At 53.3% G+C, this 12,200-nt stretch overlaps 1 protein-coding gene across 3 annotated transcripts in view; it reads right to left on the reverse strand.

Moving 5' to 3' along the window:
* Positions 1-1,737: 1,737 nt before the first annotated feature.
* The window catches only part of GSG1L (GSG1 like), a 212,145-nt gene continuing 201,682 nt past the window's right edge, over positions 1,738-12,200 (reverse strand). The window contains exon 6 of one of the 3 annotated variants that reach the window (XM_059896824.1): positions 1,738-2,451. In XM_059896824.1, coding sequence (XP_059752807.1) covers positions 2,354-2,451 — 98 coding nt within the window. In that variant the 3' untranslated portion in view covers positions 1,738-2,353. The remainder of the gene's footprint in view (positions 2,452-12,200) is intronic. The other 2 variants (XM_059896823.1, XM_059896822.1) reach the window with 2 other exon arrangements.

Raw genomic sequence — 12,200 nt, forward strand, 5'->3', positions numbered from 1 at the left:
CACCCCTCACGGTAGGTCTGCAATATTCACTGGATGAATGAATCACTGACTTAACAGCTGCATGAATGAATGAATGAATAGCACACACCTCCACCTGGGTGTCCCCCAGGCACTGAGACTCAAAACATCTGACCCTGCCCCCGCCTCCCGCAGCCCATAACCTGAGAGTCATTGCTGACTTTCCCCTCCCCTCCCCCCACCTCGGCCTGTTCTCCCTGCTGACTAGCTCCTGAATCTGCTCTCACTGTCCCAGGGCCTCCGTGCTGAAGCAGCCCACCCGCTTCTCTCCCTTCAGGTGTGGTGAGGATGAGGAAGGGAGCCATCCTCTCGCATCTGTTCTCTGTCCAGAGCTGCGGGGACCTTCCTGGAATGCACAGCTGGGCGCTTCCCACTCTGCTGAAAGCATCCCCCGCTGCTCCGTCCCAAAGAGGCTTCAGAGTCCCTCTGGCCCCACCGACCTCTGCTGCCAGATTTCTCACCACCTCCGCTGCTCTCCCTTCTCTCCGCACCTGCCATCTAGACTATCTTAAAGTTCCTATCATGTTCCCAACTTTCTTCCCCTCTACATTTTTGCCTGCCCGACATCTAGACAACTTCATGTCTCAGCTTAAATGTCATTTTCCCACAGGAGCCTCCCCTGACCACCATTCCCACCACCCCCAACAAGCAGGTGCTGCCTTTGGGCTCCTGCAGCTTCCCCCCCTCAGTTCCCCTCATTGAGGTAATAGCAAACACCGACAGAGTGTTTGTGTGCCAGGCTCTGTTCTAAATGCTTCGCATACATTCCCTCCTTTAACCCTCAGAATAGTTTTAAGAGGTAGGTGTGCTGATGCGCCCCATGTGCCCATGGGGTTGAGGCACAGAGAGGTCAGGTAACTTGCCCAAGGTCTCAAGTGGAGGAGCGGGGATCTGAATCCAGGCTGCCTGGTCCCAGAGCACTTCACACACTGTCCTATATAATCATCTGTCTAGTTATGTGTCCTGCCCATCTGTGAGCTCTGTGAGGACAGACGCCCTCTCTGGATGGTTCAGTATCCTGTCTCAGGTGCCTACCACAGTGTTTGGCACATAGTAGGGGCACAATGAATTATATCATTGGGTAGATGGATACACAGATGGATGGATGGTTGAATAATGAGGATGGGTGATGCATGAAAGGATGACGGATGGATGTCTGATACAAGGAAGAAAGACCACTGATGGGTGGATAATGGATGAATGGATGGGTGGCTGGCTGGCTGGCTGGATAGGTGGATGGATGGATGGAAGATGGATGGAAAATGGATGATGGATGGTTGGATGACGGGTTTATGAAAGAATGAAAAACATTCTCTACCTGAGGGAAAGCTCTAGAAATCCTTCTGGGAAGGGATGAGGCCTCTTGGAGTCAGGAGTCCTGGTTCAAACCCTCATCTGCCGTTTGCTAGCTCTGTGATCTTGGGCAAGTTATATCATCTCTGTGACCCCAGGTTCCCTCGTCTTCACAATAGGAATGTTTCCCCAGTCACCTAAGCCTTGAGATTCGATGTAAGTGCGGCTCTAGACACAGGGTAAAGGGTCCCTGTGGGAGGCAGGGTAGCTTAGCGCCTGGGTTTGAGGGCCTGTCTCTTGTCCACCCAAATTTCCCACCTGCCCGGCCCCCAGCTCGCCCACCCTCTGGAATCCAAGGCAGCCTGTCAGCCTGGCCCCATCCTGACCCCGCCCCCCAGACCTAGCCTCAGCTCCAGGTTCCCCCTTGTGCCCCACCCGCCCATGCTTCAGTGTCTGGCCCTGACCAGCACACTCAGGGCTGTCTCATCTTCAGGTTCCTTAGGGACCTGATGGGGGGGGCCATGAGGGGGCAGCCACAGCCCAGAGAGCAACTGGCCTCCACACACGGCAAGGAAACAGATTCAACAAGCATTTATTGAGCCCTTGCTGTGTGCCTGCTGTGTGATCCCCCTGGTGCCAATGCCACTGCCCCTCCTCCAGGAAGCCCCACCCATTCCCTGCCCCCCCGCAGGGCTCCGCCCACAGAGGACCTGCTGAACTTCCCCGCTGGCTCGTGGGTCCCAGGTTTTCAGTGGCCGAGGTCTGTGTCTTTCCCGGCATCCCAGCTGCACCCAGCAGGGCTCTGCGGGTGGCAGTGGCGAGAGTTAGGAGTTGCTGTCCCAGAGTCACGCTGTGCAGCTCTGTGCAGTCCCTCCGGCTGCCCTGGCCCCGTTTCCAGGACCCTGAGACCCAGGCAGCGGCGGGCAGGGCAGGCCACATGTGTCCCACACAGGCCAGGTTTCCAAAGGCGCCAGACCAGTGGTCTTGCAGCAGGGTGGTCTTGCCGATGACGGCCCGAGGTCTGGAGCCAGGTTGGTCGCTGTCACACCCAGTGCCCCAGGACCCAGCACTGGCGGTTCAGCTCCGGCACCTCCTGTGCAGAGCTCCGGGGCCAGGAATCTCCCATGTGTGGCTGGTATCCTGCCGAGAGACGGCGTGGTCAGTGCCAACGGCTGCCTTCCTCCATCCCCACCCCATCTGCCCATCGACCCCCGCCAGCTCCCCACCCAGCCATCTATCAAGCTGTACCCAGCTCTCTACCCACTGTCCCACTCACCGTATCACCATCCGCCCACCCAGCTCTCCACCTCTGCCATGCCCCCATCACCCACCCATCTGCCCACCGGTCCACCAACACCTAGACATCCACCTGCCAGTATCCGCTGCCATCCACTCACCAACCCACCAAGATATCCACCATCCACTCACACACGATCCCCCCACGAGCCCGCACAGCCCTAGAACCCACTCAAGCATCTCCCACCTCTCAACACACCATACGCCCACCATTGCCTCATCCAGCCTCCCAGCACCCCATAATACTCCCACCAGCCTGGCTTCCCACACACACATCTACCCATAACCTGAAGCATCCACCCATCCAGCCACTCTCCAACTCACCCGGTTACTCATCTGCTTCCCAACCTGCCAACACATCCACTAACTCATCAGGTCTCTACCCCTTAACTCACCAACATACCCATCCAACAATCCCACACTGCCCCACCACCAACCCTGCACACCCACCTGTCCTGACATTCACCCACCCAAGCCATCCACCCACCAACTTTCCATCCCCCCCCCCTTCACCTACCCACACCCTCACCTGCCCCCCAGCCACCCACCCCGTCAGGCTTCCCTGGGCTCCGCTGTGTGCTCCTACGTGCTCGAGGAGCTGTGGGAGGGTTAGAAGGAGAACAGTGTAGATGACTCCTGGGCCCCAATTGTACTTGACCTCAGGCCAGCGAGCAAGTACGTGGACATCCCAAAGCCGGCCCTGAGCAGCTCCCTGGGCCGAGACATGGGGCAGAGACTCTACCGCCTCCCACTACAGCCCTCTGCTATTGACGGCCTGGGCAAGCACAGGGGCTGGGAGGCTCGACTGATCCAACATGCTCACTCTTCTGTTTTTCTTGATTCTCGGAAGCTCGCTCCCCTGCCTTCATCCAAGCACCTCCTTCATGTCTTCCTAACACACCAGACCCATTTCCATCTCCAAGCTGGGACCTGCCTAAAATGCCCTTGTACCTACTGCTGAATTGAACACTCAAAGCCCAGCTCAAGTTTCTCCTCCTACAGGAAGCCCTCCGGACATCCTCTCTCCAGCCTCAGGGGTCTCCCTCTCTTGGAGCATCCACTCCAAGTGGTGCTCTGCCAGCCCCCGCCCCCCAGCATTAGACTGTGAGCCCAGGAGAGAAATGGCTCAACCCCTGGAGAACATTCCATGGTGAATCAATGGAGCCAGAAAGATAAGAACAAAGGGGAACACAGGGAGGAGAGACTGTGTGGCATGGTGGGTGGGACTGGCTCAAAGGGCAAGGGGGAAAACTAACAGTGACAGAGTGCTTATAGTCTACACACCCTGCTAGGTTCTGTCCTCGCAAGCCTGAGCCCATTTTACAGATGAGGAAACTGAGACTCAGACAACATAAGCAGCTGCCTTAGGATTCACAGCTACAAGCCTGCTGGGTTGAATTAATTTCTTCCTGATTTGAAAACTTCAGCATTAAAAGAAATGTGTTCTCTCCTGGTTTGTTTCCCCCTCCGAGCTCTAAAGGATGCTCAGATATACTTCTCATCCTTTAGGGTCAGACATCCTTCAGTGCAAGCCCCTTGAGGTGGGAATTCCTGCGGAAGCCAAGCGGCTGCTTGCACTCCTCCAAGGACAGACAGCTCATCACTCTTCCTCCACCCCCAAAGTAGCTCTGACTATTGGGAGATTCTTCCTCATAACAAAGGCTGGAAGGGAACAGGCAAAGATGAGGATGGTTGTACCAATGGTGGGGAGTGTGCACGCATGATTTTTTTTTCCTTTGGCGTTTCTTCTGTTTTTAATATTCTTTAATGTTGGTGCTTTGCTAACTTTACTATATTTTAAAAAGGGGTGGGATACATTTGCCAAACATTCTGGAATCGTTTGGCCTCAGGAAAAACATTTGTTTTGGCCCCAGTCACTGAAACAGCTGCATTCTTTGGAAGTGCCTGCTGCCAAGATATAGGTGTTGGGATTTTTTTTTAAATCTAAAAGCAAATATTTGGTGCACAGAAAGCCTTGATTGTTTTTCTAAATGAGTGTTTAGAAATGATTGTACCTGCTTACCGTTGCCAACAGGCAGAACCCTGGAGAGTTTGTTGGAACAGAGAGAAAGTGATCATGTGATTTTAAGGAAAAAGAAGGGCCGTGATCCTTATCCTTCTGTGAGTCAAAATCAGGTCAATTCGCTGATGACTGGGGCCCTCCTCCCTTCTCTAGCCTCCCAGGAGGGGCTTGGGGTCCAGAGCCATTTACAGTGAGGGGCCCTGTCCTCACCATACACCCCACCAACCCACCACGACTCCCCACTCACTTCCCTTCTCCTGGTTCCTTTACTTTGGGGCCAGTCACCAGCCAGGAAAAAAAAAAAAGCCTTATGCTATAAATCAGAGAATCCCACCTCAAAATGTCTACTGGCCCAAGCAAATGACATAACTGGGTGAAGTGGCCAGAAGCAGCCTTTCCTTAGCTTTGGTCAACTGTTGCCGTGGGGAATGTGGGCTCTGATCTCCCAAAATGATCAGAGAAACTGAAAATCGGGATTTTGAAATCAAATCTCCTGGCTTTTAAATGATGACGACTAAGGCTTTTAAAGCATTTAAAACCGTCTGTGGGCCAAACAGCATCTCTCAGGCTGGACTCAGCCCACAGGAGGCCATTTCTGACCTCTGACTACTTCCCGGCTGGCGTCTTTGTCCCATGACTCCAGTCTGTGGCTTCACACATTCTGGTCCCTCGGCCGGGGCACCCTTCCCTGCTGTCCTCTGGCCATTGAGTCTCCCACTCCTCACTTGAATGCGCCCTCCTCTGGGAAGCATTCCATGGGCCTCTGTGCCCACACGGCAAGCTGTGCGTCCTTCTCTCCCTGTGTATGTCCCTTTGTGCTGTCAGGGTCTCCCCAACTAACCTGGGGACTCAGTGCCATCAGGGACTGGGTCTGCTTCATCCCGGAGCCCGCAGCCCCCAGCACCTGGCTGGGCACAGAGCACGTCCTGAGCTGACTTTTTATAACAAATGAAGAAACCATGCAGGAGGAGAAGGAGTGATCCCTGAGCTGGAGGCATGTTCTCGGCCCACCTTCCCTGAAATTCTGTACATTTGAGAGTCTCTTTGCTCAGCCTCTCCTCCTTTGGGTACAGACTCAGGGCGGGGAACTGTACTTGGAGTCTGATAGTCAAAGGTTCAAATCCAGGGCTCCACCACTGACAAGCTGAGTGAACCTATTCTTTTTTAAAGCTGTGTGACTTTTGACAAGTAACTTCACCTCTCTGGGCCCACAAATGGATGTTAGTTACAAAGGAGTCAGCAGACCCTGCAGGCCCCCTGCTAGAAGCCTTTCATTATGTGACCTCAGAGAGATGTGAAAATTTTAAAATGCCAGTATAGAGGGGGTTTGGGTTCAACCACCTCTCTTCACAGATGAGGTGGCCAAGGCCCTGAGGTGGGAAGAGATCTATCCAAGGTCTCACTCAGAGGGTTGGCAGCAAGTACTGTGCTTCAAATTCCCTTGGAACCTCCCAGGCTTCGCAGAGTATTCAGCCCATGAGAGGTTCTCAGAAGATGTGATTTATCTTCCATTTTTGGTCCAAATATCAAACATGAAGTTTTTTAACATTCAGCCTCTTCCAGTCCTAACATCTCAATCCCTCAGTGGGAAATCACTGTCTCGAACTCTCTCCAAGGCACCAAGATCCCAGGAGATCAGCTCTCAGCTCTGCTGGATTGTGTGAAATCACATCCACTGTTCCAAAATGGATTCATTGGGTTGGAAGGGTCCTTCAAGACCAAGAGCGGCATCACAAATGTGCAGACAGGGAAATGGGGGCGATCACAGGGGAAGTGACTTGTCCAAGGTGCTCCAAAGCCAGTAGAGGAATTAGTGAGGGTGGGCAGGTGGCTGGTATTGCCATCCTTGACCCCATAGGAGCTCAGCCTATCACAGAAGAGCCAGATGGACCCTCTCCACCCGCTGTCCAAGGCACTGAAGAACTCTCTCCGGGACTCATGGACCCATCCAGAGCCTACTGTCTGGCTGCCCAACCTTGAACTCTTACCTCTAGAAAGACTTGGGATGTGGGGAGAGACGGGGAGATGAATCAAGGTTGGCACTGAGATGTCTGGCTTTGGAGACCCTTCCAGCTAGTGACACCATCATCCCTCTTCCATGGCCGCCCTGACTGCTTCTCCAAGTCAACCGTGCTCTGTAAATCTGCATGCTGAGGGCGCTGCAGACACTCCATCATATTTGGTAGTATCTGTTTACTTGTTTCCTCCCGTTTTCCTCTTCTAGGCTGTATGTAACATGAGGACACAGACTAGCTCTGCTTTTATTCATCGCTGTGTCCTCGGCACCCAGCACAATTCCACACACGGTGCTGAAAGCGTAGATTTGGTGAATGAATACGACGGAGGATTTGGGAAGGATTTGTGTGGGATCCATGTGGAGGGGAAGGTTGGGTTTTCTGGTTTACCGTGGGGATGGGTTGTCCTAGGAGATCGAATGGGGGTCTCATCCCTCACTTCACTAGAGTCCATCTGCTGGGGACTCCTCCCTGGGCCATAACATTCTCTCCATCCCTTTCCCACACTCGGGATCAGGCTGAGTCCACTGAACCTGCCACCTCTCCCCAGAGCCACTGATTCCTTCACTTCCTCATTTGTTGAGCACCTACTGTGTGTCCGTCTCCATCTGGGTGCTGGGTCTGCAGACAGGAGTCAGATGCAGACCTGTCCTCTGGGTGCTCACAGTCTAGTGAGGGGAAGAGATGACAAGAGCAAACATGCCTCCAGCTCTCACTGTGTCAGGAGCCATTCACTGTGCCTCGTGTTCACTGGCTCATTTAATCCTCAGAAATGGGAGTTAGGTGCCATTACTATGCCCATTTCACAGATGAGGAAACTCAGGCTCAAACAGGTTAAGTGACTTGTCCAGGGTCTTACTGCTGGGATTTGAACCTAGGCAGCCTCACTCCACAGGCTGGACTTGTAACCACTATAAAATTCTCCCTCATCTACTCGAGCGCCAGGGAAGGGAAATGCAGAGGTGAACACACCACCTCTGCTAGGGGCTGGAGAGGGGACTGATTACTATTGTTAGACATCTGAGCTAGACTTGTAAAGCACTGTGAAGCTCACAATTCCACTGGTAGGGTTTGTTTTGTTTTGTTTTGTTTTTTGCCAAACAGAGGCAGGGAGCAGGTCATTTCAGGCAGAAGGAACAGGGTGTGAAATAGGTTCTTGGCAGGTAAATGAGGTTTTACAGGAGGTGTGAAAAAACTCATGATGTTGGTGGTTGGAGGAAAGCAAGACGGTCTGTGAGGCTGGAAAGCCCAGTACACGGGGCTGGAGGGGTCAGGAGTGGAAGGCTGCAGTTGCAAAGACGCTGGGTGCCAGGTGTAAATGGCCCGGCAGGCCCCTGGGGGTACAGGGTTTATCCTGCACCTGGGGTTTCTGCTGTATCATCAGACTTACCTGAAGCCAATTCCTGGCCTGCCCCAAACCAAGGAATTGGAATCTCCAGGGAAATCTGTATTTTAACAACTGTCCCCAAGTGTTTCTTAGGATTGGGGATGATTGCAGAAACACTGCCGTGGGCAAAAATGGGCATAAAGAACAATGACACAGCTTGAGTTCAGAGTCGCCCAGACTTCTGAGCCAAGAAAAATGACATTGTTGCTCGGAATCCAAGGAACTTCACCTGTAAAATGGAAATAGTCCTCAGAGCAACTACCCCATGAAGACAAAGTGAGCTCAACCATTCACTGGAAAGGTACTGAGGACCAACCCTGTGCTAGGCACTGGGGCTGCCACACAAATGTGGTGACAAGGTCCTGGTCTTCATGACATTTCCATTCCAGTGGGGAGAGAGTTAAGCAAAGGAGGATTCCAAGAGTGATGACTGACTGAAAGAAAGCTGAAGCACGAATGGGATGGCCGAAGAAGGCTTCCCGGGGAAGGTCCAGGAGGGGCCGGCACAGGACCTGACACCCACCAGGGATGCTCTCACAGGAAGGTTTGGGGCTGGGAGCGGGTGGAGAAGACATGATTTTGTGTCTTAGGAAGATGGATGGGAAGAGAATCGGCCCTAGAGGCAGCAGTTTCCATCCAGAAGTTGCTGAAGAGCCCAAACAGGTGACAAAATGCCGACTCCCTCCTGGCAGCAGCCCAGGGCCAAGTGCAGTTCAGAATTTGGTCTGTGGAGTAGCAGAAGCGGCGTCTCTGGAAATGCAGAACCCCAGGCCCCACCCTGATCTCCTCAGCCAGAAACTCTGGGCTGGGACCAGGCAATCTGTGTTTCCGGGAGCCCTCCAGGGGATTCTGATGCTGACATTGGCTCGGCTCTCTCTACCCCAGTGCCAGGGTCTCGGATATCGCCAAGCTGCGTGGCTGTCTGTGTGCCCAGCAAGTTGGCATTGATATTTATTTCAGAAATATCGTCTGTTTCCATTTTAATAAAGGAAGCAGACTCAAGCAGTGCTATATTGGATTTGATTTTGATCTAATAAAAATGCCAAGTTGCTCTGAGCCCAGAAAAGTCTTCCTTGAAATTCCCTCTGCTATTTTGAGGGCAGCAGCGGCAGAGACTCGTCTAGACGGAGCTCCCAGAAGCCACCTCTGTACCCGGGGAGTGACAGCCTCTCACTCAGCCCAGCCTCACGGACACACTTGGCAAAATCAAAAGCTTGTCTCGGGCATTGAACTGGACAGCTGCAATCAGCTGCGAACCCCAGTTGTCCCTAAAAAGAAGATGCAGACACCTGGACCATATGGCAGCACTGCCTCCATCAAATGTCACATCTGATGTGCCCCCGAGCTAGCTGGTGGCACTGCAAAGCCCCAAAGGCAGGTTTCAAAGGCAAACTCTTTCCTCAGGAAGAAGAAGAAAAAAAAAATGTGGCAGAATCTATATCACAGTAGCCCAAGAAAAAATAGCAACTTTTGGAACAGTTAAGATAACCAAAAGTTCATGTAACTGTTTATGTAAAAGTGGCTTCTCGGGTGGGATATGGTGGGAGAAAATGAGAGGTTTAGAAAGGCAATTCAGCACCTACTGTGTGCCACCCACTGTTTTAGGCTCTCAGGATACAGGCGTGAACAAAACAAAAGACAGGGTGCTTAATCTCATGGAACCCAGTGGAGAAAGGCAACAAAACAAAAACCAGGTATGTAAGTATAATTTCAGAGAGGTACAGATATGATGAAGAAAAGAAAACACAGTGACATGAGGTCGACTGGGGAAGCTGGTGCAGGTCAGGGGAGCTTCTCTGAGGAAGTGGCTTTAAAGAGGAGACAAGGGACTTCCCTGGTGGCGCAGTGGTTAAGAATCTGCCTGCCAGTGCTGGGGACGCGGGTTCGAGCCCTGGTCCGGGAAGACCCCACATGCCACAGAGCAATTAAGCCCGTGCGCCACAACTACTGAAGCCCATGCGCCTAGAGCCCATGCTCCACAACAAGAGAAGCCACCGCAATGAGAAGCCCGTGCACCGCCATGAAGAGTAGCCCCTGCTCACCGCAACTAGAGAAAGCCCATGTGCAGCAACAAAGACCCAACACAGCCAAAAATAAATTAATTTAAAAAAAAAAAAAAGGGGGGGAGACAAAGCCAGCCATGCAAAAATTTAGAGGGAGAGCATTTCAGGTGGAGAGAAGAGCATGTGCAAAGATCCTGTGGAGTGAATGAGTTCTGTATGTTCAAGAAAGAGAAAGGCCAGGGTGGCTGGAGCAGAATGAGGGAGGGGAGAGTGGGAAGAAATGAGGTGGAGAGTTTGGGGGCCAGAGCAGGAACGGCCTGGTTCCCAGGATAAGGGAATAGATCTACCCGCCAAGCTGAGTTGTACTGCCCAGGGGACCAGAGGTCTCAACAAAGTCAATCTGCGTCTCAGAGCCTCAGCCTGTCAATCTACACAATAACAACAATCAACCCTCCTTCCCAGGGCTGTGCCAGCCATCAGATGAGATGGCTGTGAAGTGCTTAGCGGGACCTGCACACAGTAAGTGCTTAATAATGCAGGGTCCCTGGCACTCCTCCTCCCCCGTGCGTCCTGCTGGCAAGTCAGTCCACCAACCAGATCTGAGCAGTTGCTCAGTAGAGAAATATAGCAAAACTTGTCCAGGCCTTTCCAAAACATTTTCTTGGCCAGAACCCCACTAGCAGCTAAGAGGCCGCATTCTGGAGACGGTGTCATTTCCCTAGACGGTCTGATCAGGCTGATCTCCAGCCCATGAACCATGTGAGGACCCAGTCCACACATGGCTGGGCCCCGCATCCCCAAACGCTGCCTGGGGTCTGGCAGATGGGGTGTGCCCAGCCCACATGTGGGGGCCTCCCCGCTCAGCTCCAACAGCAGATGGGGGTCTATCTCTTCCTCACTGTTGTGACTCTGAGTCCCCAGCGCCTCTGCTGGTCCCCGGGGAAAGACAGCCATCCGGATAACTCGCCCACCTGATGAAAGGCACACCTGGCAGAGGTGCTGGGGACTCTGCGGTTCCTTTCTTCCCCGAGAGGCTGGGACTTGGAAAACCTGTGGGAGCCACGGCCCCTTCCCCACCGGCTTCCATGCTTCTCTTTGAACCCCAGGGTGTTAGGACCTCGTGGCTTCTCCATCTCTCCCCACCCCACACAATCTCCCTCGACGGTCTCAAAAGTCCCCCAGCTTCAACTATCTCCGTTCTCAACCCTACACGCCCCTCAAACGCATCCTCTCCAGGTCCATCAGTGGGTGACATCTGGCCCTTGATTGCTGGCCTGAAAGTTCTGTGCAGATCTTAGGTTCCTGGCCGCCTCCATCCCTCACCTCAAGTCAGACAAGCTGATGCTGTGGGTGCGCCCTCCCTCCCAGTGGAGCAGGCTGCTGACCTCCTACGGCGCCAGAGCTTTCCCCACCCGCCCCAGGAGAATTCATGCACCCCACCCTAGCCCAGCAGCCTTCAAACGACGCCTGAGGAGAGCTACTGTCATGTCTCGGGGGATAACTCAGACCATGTGCTCTGCACTGGCTCCCCAAGTCACCCAGCAGGGCCTACAGCGAAAACCAGCCTGGAACGTGGCTTCCACCTGCCATCTGCCTTTCCCTGCTTAGTCTGCCTCCCTGGCACCTATCTGTATTTTCTGGGATCACCCCAATAAGGTACTTGCTGTTGGATCCTTATCCCAGGATCTGCTTCCAGAGGAGCACAAACAAAGCACTCAGACGACTCTTCCAGCAAAAAATTCTTGAATCCTCCCACTTTTATCTCTGTTGCCACAGGTCAGGCCACCGTCACTCCGGGGGCGATGAGGGGACGGCATCTAAGCTGGTCTGCTGGCCTCTACTCTTCCTCCCCTCCCATCCTTTTCCCACATTGCAGGTGGACGGAAGGAGGGATGGATAGATGTGGATATAGATAAAGATGATGTAGACACAGATATAGATATAGATATAGATACAGATACAGATAAATAATCTGGGCAAGTCTCTTCTGCGCTCAAAATGCCCCCTGCCCCCTACTGCAGAGCCAGCTCCTTCCCATGGTCCTGCCTCCTGGGCACCCCAGCCCCATCTCCTCCCCCATCCCAATCCCCACCCCCCATCGCCTTCCCTGCTCCAGCCACGTGGCCTCCAGTGCTGGCTGCTTTGGAGACTTGGCACCTGCAGGC

This window comes from Balaenoptera ricei, chromosome 15 (assembly GCF_028023285.1).
Source record: "Balaenoptera ricei isolate mBalRic1 chromosome 15, mBalRic1.hap2, whole genome shotgun sequence".
NCBI lineage: Eukaryota > Metazoa > Chordata > Mammalia > Artiodactyla > Balaenopteridae > Balaenoptera > Balaenoptera ricei.